The 5,647-nt window shown below is 53.9% G+C and overlaps 2 protein-coding genes and 1 non-coding gene across 11 annotated transcripts in view; 2 read left to right on the top strand and 1 right to left on the bottom strand.

Annotated features, from left to right (window-relative positions):
• Nucleotides 1-658: 658 nt before the first annotated feature.
• On the bottom strand, nt 659-5,230 carry ACTRT3 (actin related protein T3). Of its 6 annotated transcripts, none has more exons than XM_026061210.1 (3): nt 3,868-4,399; nt 3,230-3,392; nt 659-1,849 (listed from the first exon to the last, which is right to left on the bottom strand). In XM_026061210.1, exons 1-3 carry the CDS (start codon nt 3,902-3,904, stop codon nt 931-933), a joined length of 1,119 nt encoding a protein of 372 aa, XP_025916995.1. In that variant the 5' UTR covers nt 3,905-4,399; the 3' UTR covers nt 659-930. The 6 variants fall into 6 exon arrangements, with proteins under 6 accessions (XP_025916995.1, XP_025917024.1, XP_025917033.1 ...); XM_026061239.1 differs by lacking the exon at nt 3,868-4,399 and adding an exon at nt 1,988-2,440 and having other exon boundaries at nt 3,230-3,319; XM_026061248.1 differs by lacking the exons at nt 3,230-3,392; nt 3,868-4,399 and adding an exon at nt 4,942-5,230.
• On the top strand, nt 4,586-4,658 carry TRNAV-AAC. The gene has a single exon. It is a non-coding gene; the product is annotated as a tRNA-Val (tRNA).
• A 248-nt stretch (nt 5,231-5,478) lies between the features above and the next one.
• Nucleotides 5,479-5,647, top strand: part of MYNN (myoneurin) — a 16,648-nt gene continuing 16,479 nt past the window's right edge. For 3 of the 4 annotated variants that reach the window (XM_026061621.1, XM_026061613.1, XM_026061605.1), the window contains exon 1: nt 5,480-5,563. The gene's annotated coding sequence lies outside the window, so the exon portion shown is untranslated. Of the gene's footprint in view, nt 5,564-5,647 lie in introns of all 4 variants that reach the window. The other variant, XM_026061629.1, reaches the window with a different exon arrangement.

Here is a 5,647-nt window from a genome sequence, read left to right as displayed (position 1 = left end):
GGAGCCTCCCCGGCGGGCCCCCGGCTGCGGCGGGAGCGGGGCCCCAGGGCGGGCCGCGGCGGCGGAGAGACCCCTCGCTGACGTTTTTTGGTTGCCGGCCCCCTCTCCCTGCCCTGCTCCCCCCCCCGTCGCCCCCTCTCCCTGCCCCCCCGCCACGGGGGGCCACTCCCCTCGTCCGCTGAAAGTCAGCGAGTAAAACAGCGGACGAGCGCGGGGAGTGCGGCGCGAGCCATTTAGGGTTAGAAACGCCGGAGCCCTCCCCGCCCGCCACGCGGGGTGGCGCGCCCCCGCCGCGCCTTATGTACCCCCGGCGGCCACGCCCGCCGCGCGCCCATTGGCCGGCGGGCGCCAGCCTCCGCCGCCATTGGCTGCGGGCGGCCGAGGGGGCGGGAGGCGGCGAGTGGCGGGAGTTTGGAAGGCGCGGGCATTCGCCCCCCGGCGGCACCACGTGCTGCGGGAGCGCGCAGCGCCGGGACCCTCCCTGGGGCCGGCACCAGGCACCCGGCCCGGCCCTCCCGGCCCTCGCCCCCGCCGCGCCCTCTGAACGGCTTTCCCGTCTTTACTATTCGACCCCAAGATCCCCGCGGAAAAGCAAGGAGTTGCAAAGCTACGGTTCTTTCGCAGGTGAAACGGACTACAGCTACATGAAGCAATAGTGTAGTGTTCTCAGTCTCTCTGACTTTAATTATGTACTGCACAGTCTTGCTCTGGGTAAAGAACCACATTAAGAACCTACGTTTTACATCTGTTCAAGAAGGTGTATTCTTGGACCAAGAAGGAAGTAACCATGCTGAAAGTCATGATTTTTATTGGACTTTCAAAAGGCGGGCTCCAGGCACAGGCCTCCTCAGCGCTGATGTTCAAGTAGCTGCAATCTGAGGTTCTCTTCCACGATATGTTAAGTAAAATCCATCCAAAATCCCATGTACTTTAGAAACATTTTCTGTGCACGATGTTAGGCCCAGCCTCCCTGTACTCTGTCGTGGTAATCCACATGTGCTGGAAGGCGCTCAGGGAGGCAAGGATGGAGCCTCCTACCCAAGCAGAAAACTTCCTCTCAGGAGGAGCACTGACTTTCACCTTAACGTCGCCCGGGACCATATGAGCTATCTCCTTGTTCAAGCGTTCAGCAATTCCAGGGAAGAGGCTGGAGCCACCAGAAAGGATGATATTGGAGTAGAAGTAAGCCCTCAGGCCAATGTCACACTTCATGATAGAGCTGAAGCAGAGCTTGTCAATCCCTGGAGCCTCTACGCCAATGTTATGAGGATAAAAGAGGGCTTCCGGGCAACGAAACCTTTGATCGTGAACCTTAACTTCATTGCCATCAGGAAGGTGGTAAGTTTTTTCCACTTCACTAGGTTTCTTAGCCATCTCCTTCTCTAGGTTCAGGCACACATAACATAACTTTTCTTTTATGTTTTGTACAAGCTGCTTCTCAGCCACGGTGACTAGTGAAGCGCCGCTGTCTCTCAGAAGCTGTGTTAGGTAGTCTGTAAGATCGTGGCCAGCCAGGTCAAGCCGGAGGACGCCATGGGGCAAGCAGTAGCCTTCAAAGATTGGCACGCTGTGGGTGACACCGTCACCGGAGTCCACCACGCAGCCCGTGGTGAGCCCTGAAGCGTAGAGCGCAAGCACGGCCTGGATAGACACGTAGAGAGCTGGTACGTCAAAGCGCTCAAAGAAGAGCTCGGTCATCTTCTCTCGGTTGACCAGAGGGTTGAGCGGAGCCTCGGTCAGAATCACGGGCTGCTCACTAGTTTGCATCTGCAGGTCGTTGTCGTAGATGCTCTTCCACACGGCCTCCATATCTTCCCCGGACATGATGATCCCCCGCTCTATTGGGTACCTGCACAAGTCAAACAAAATAAAAGGGCAGTATTTACCCCAGGCTCCATGGCGACACTTGGGCAGGGCCATCTGCTGGGGGGGTGTTCCAGGTGAAGAACATTAGGAAAAAGCACCTTAAAGTAAGCACTTTGTGTACCTTTAAACTATGCATGTTGCTTTGAGAAAGTACTGGAAAGAGACTTGGCCCTTTCAAAGGCCAGACAACTTCAGCAGCTGCGACAGCCGAGATCAGTCAGGACTTCAAAGAAGGTTGTAGCATGTTACCTAATCAGGACCTTCACTCTCTGAGTGTGGTTGTCAAGCTGTGGCTGAACAGTTTGATATGAATAGTTTGTAATTCATTAGTTCATTTACAATTATTAAAATGTAATTCTCAAGGACTGCTGAAGATCTTGCAGGAATGCAATGGGTATTATCAATACCGGGGCAATGTGGGATTGGGGACAGATGTGGCTGCGACGTCAGCCTTTTCGAGCTGGGTGTTACAGCTGTGCACAGAAGATCCCRCGATCGTGGTGAGCTATCGCTGCTGTAACACCAGGAACACAAGTGCATTCCCACAAGGGCTTCCACGTGGACCTGAGATATGCTACAAGCACGAAAAGAGTTAGTAAGAATGCTTGTTTTTCCCAAATGCTCTCTTGCGGCGCTTATTATATACACATCCCTGTAATTATTAGAAACATCTGCGTGACAGCAGAAGGGTTAAGGACTTGTGGCAGCCGCTGCCAAGCTGTGCACAACTTTGTTGCTGCCCACCTCCAGCTTTTTGTGTTTCCCCTTTCCCTTCCCCGTCGCTACCTTCCTCTGGAGCTGTTCTCCCTTTTCTATTTTGTTTCTCTTGGCTTTCCTCACTCCTCCTCCCACTGGTTGGGGTTTGGCTTATGTTTCCCTTTGCAAAGGATGGCAAAGTTAAGTTTCCTTCTCTAGCTCCTTCCCGGATCAGGCACCTCGGTGTCTGGTGTATAGGAAAATCCAGGAGGGTTAGTCACTTCCTCCCGTTGTGAACCCTCTCTGCCACGAATGGCCTACCCAGGAGACCCTGATGGAGGTGCGGTGCTCTGTGCAGCTCCCACCTTGCCCACAGCCCATTGCTGCCACTTTATTACGGTCCTGCCCCACAACTAGTGGTGCCAAACTACTGCTTTTCTCCTCTTCAGCTGTGGCTGTCTCATCTTCTGACTTCTAACAACTCGCTGGAACTGCCCCTCTCTCCGTGCAGGAATCGCAGTGCTCTGYTTCTTCCTGCGGCCGCCCCACCTGGTTTGTCCTGCTCGTCCTACCTGGCCTTGCTCCTTCCCTGGCACCGGCCGGAAAACTCCCCTGTCTTACTCTGCTCTCCTTGTTTCCTTGGGCTTTACAGCTCCTTTTTTGATACCTGATGGAAATGATCCCTCTCCTGGCCTGCGCTTCGTTCCCAACGTAGCATTCCTTCTGGCCTGCCACCAACTTGTCCTTGGGCCGGCCAACCACATTGGCGTAGGTGATCCACAGCGTCTTCTCTCCAGCGATGCCAGCCTTGATCAGGCCCGAGCCGTTGTCTACGACAACAGCAGGAGGCAGATTCGGCATTGCAGGCAGCGGCTTCGACTTGCCTTTCCCTGCTCGGCGCCCGGGAAGAAATGGGGCGGCAGCCAGGTGGGTGCACGTCCCCCCCCCCCCATTATGACAGAGCCCACCTAGGCCAGGGACGGTCGCTACGACACCAGCACCCGCTCCTGCTCAGCTCCTGCCTGCGCGGCAATGCGCACCCCGAGGCTGCAGCAGCAGCGGCAGCCAAAATTCAAAGGGTCACCAAATCCAAGCTCAGACCACTAGCAAATGCCACACCCCAAACGGTTCCTACCACAAAGTCAGTCCCAAAATACCCTGTGGGCTTCTTGCCCAGGGGGTTTGGAACAACATCCATCTCAGTGTGACATGTTCACTGAGGGTACGGCTTTTTATTTATGGGTGTGCTGAAAAGGTAATTAGTGTTTTGGGGAAGATCAAGATTTTAAAGTTACTCTTTCGTACCCATGGTGTTACTTTTGGTGGTAGGACTCTTTCTCATAGTCAGGAATGAAAGTTTTCAGCATGGTGTTCAAAAAAGGCAGTAGATCCAACTCTTTTGCATGTGTAAATGAAAGCCCCCACAAGGCAGTACATAGGGTCTGTCTCCTTGTTTTGTAGGAGAAAATAGGAAAGATGTGTATGGCTTCCTGTGGAAGCTGCTGTAGCAGCTGTGGAAAGATGCTGCAGCTTCTTGTGCCTCTAAAAACATGTCTCCAAGAAGATGCTCGCTTTTGCCTGAAACAGTGCCCAGCTGCTTGGTTATAAAGAGGCAGAAAGTCCTTAGAAAATTAAAGGCATTTCTGGTAAAAATAGAGAAGTTAACCATAATGTCCAAGACAAATATCAGTTCAAGCAATTGTTCTATGCGTGCTTAGGTTCCTAATGTAATTTTAAATGGACACAGCTTTTTTAACTTTCTATCTAGAATGCGCAGTTTTGTTGGAGTATTCTCACCCCAGGTGTAGTCATTATTTCTCAGTGGATAAAGCTTAATTACATACCTATATTTATGTCTGCATATATATTGTCAGCGCATGTTTCTTGAATGCGTAGGGCCTTTTCTGGTATCAGAATGAAAGGCGCTATAAATACATGGCACTGCAGCCACCTGCACGGCCGGGCCCAGTTCGACCCTGGCAGCGCCTTAGCAGGACGGCGGCGGAATACAACTACAAGCAGCGTTTCCGTAGTGTAGTGGTTATCACGTTCGCCTAACACGCGAAAGGTCCCCGGTTCGAAACCGGGCGGAAACACCAGCCTGTGACTGCTATTTTATCCCGCCATGCAGGATCCTGAAGGCGAGGGCTAAACTTCAAACTTAAAAAAAAAAAAAAAAAATTTTAAGTTCTTTTTAATTAGAAGCACGGCTATGGGAAATTTAAAAGTTCTCAGCACTATGGCCTTAATAGTAACAAGCAGATTAAAAATGTTTCAACTAACAATTTAGTGTGCGTGGCTAGGATGTATAGCAAATAAATTACTTTTAGATCATTCTGTTAAATCCAAGTTTTAAAGGTCACAGATAAATTAGTTTACCTGATTATATCTTATGCTGACTTCTCGATCCCTCCAAAAACAAGCGTAAACTTAATATTTACCTGAAGGGGCAATTCCTTATTACTGCCAAGGGCCCTACGTCCTGCCTTTAGAGAAGTGCGACACTGCTCCCTTCACGAGGTTTTTACTGGGGGCGAACCAGCCTCCCGGAACTGGAGTCGCTGTTTTGCCCTGCAGGTGTGTTTTTAAGGTCGTTTTAAGCGTTTTAACTTGTGCTTCGCAGCGCCGCGTCAGGCGCCGAGCGGCCGCTGCGGCGCGACTACAGCTCCCGGCATGCACCGCTCCTCGCCGCCCGTCCGCCCCCGCGCCGCGCTGCACCACGGGAACTGTAGTCCGTGTCCCCGACCTCCCGCAGAGCCATTCGCAGTCCCGCCTGCCCGTCCAGCTCTGCGGGGCGGGTCGTGGCGTGCGCAGTGGCTCCCGCTCCCGTTCCTGTCCCCATCCCCGCCGTCTGCTGCCGGTGCTGCCTCCATCCCCGCCGCTCCACCCCCACGGCCGCGCCGCCCGACCGGGACCGGAAGTCACATCCCGGAAGCGGCGCGTGTGGCGTCATCAGAAAATGGCGGCCTGAGGCGAAGGCGCCCCTTCTCTCCCCTCCCAGGTGCGTGTCCGGCGCCGCCGCCTCCCGCGGGCTCGGACCGGACCGGACCGGACCGGCCCCGCCGGGGCGGGCGGCGGAGCGGGG

This window comes from Apteryx rowi, unplaced genomic scaffold (genome assembly GCF_003343035.1).
Source record: "Apteryx rowi isolate R43461 unplaced genomic scaffold, aptRow1 scaffold_10, whole genome shotgun sequence".
Taxonomy (NCBI): domain Eukaryota; kingdom Metazoa; phylum Chordata; class Aves; order Apterygiformes; family Apterygidae; genus Apteryx; species Apteryx rowi.
Note: the sequence above shows the minus strand (reverse complement) of the source record. Positions and strands in the feature narration are given on the sequence as shown.

Coding starts and splice junctions, on each gene's coding strand:
- ACTRT3 (XM_026061210.1), bottom strand. CDS start 3,904: ATGAGAAAGAGTCCTACCACCAAAAGTAACACCATGG. Junction 3,393..3,867: donor CACCAAAAGTAACACCATGG/GTACGAAAGAGT, acceptor CTGTTGTCGTAG/ACAACGGCTCGGGCCTGATC. Junction 1,850..3,229: donor AGAGGGATCATTTCCATCAG/GTATCAAAAAAG, acceptor TGACTTGTGCAG/GTACCCAATAGAGCGGGGGA.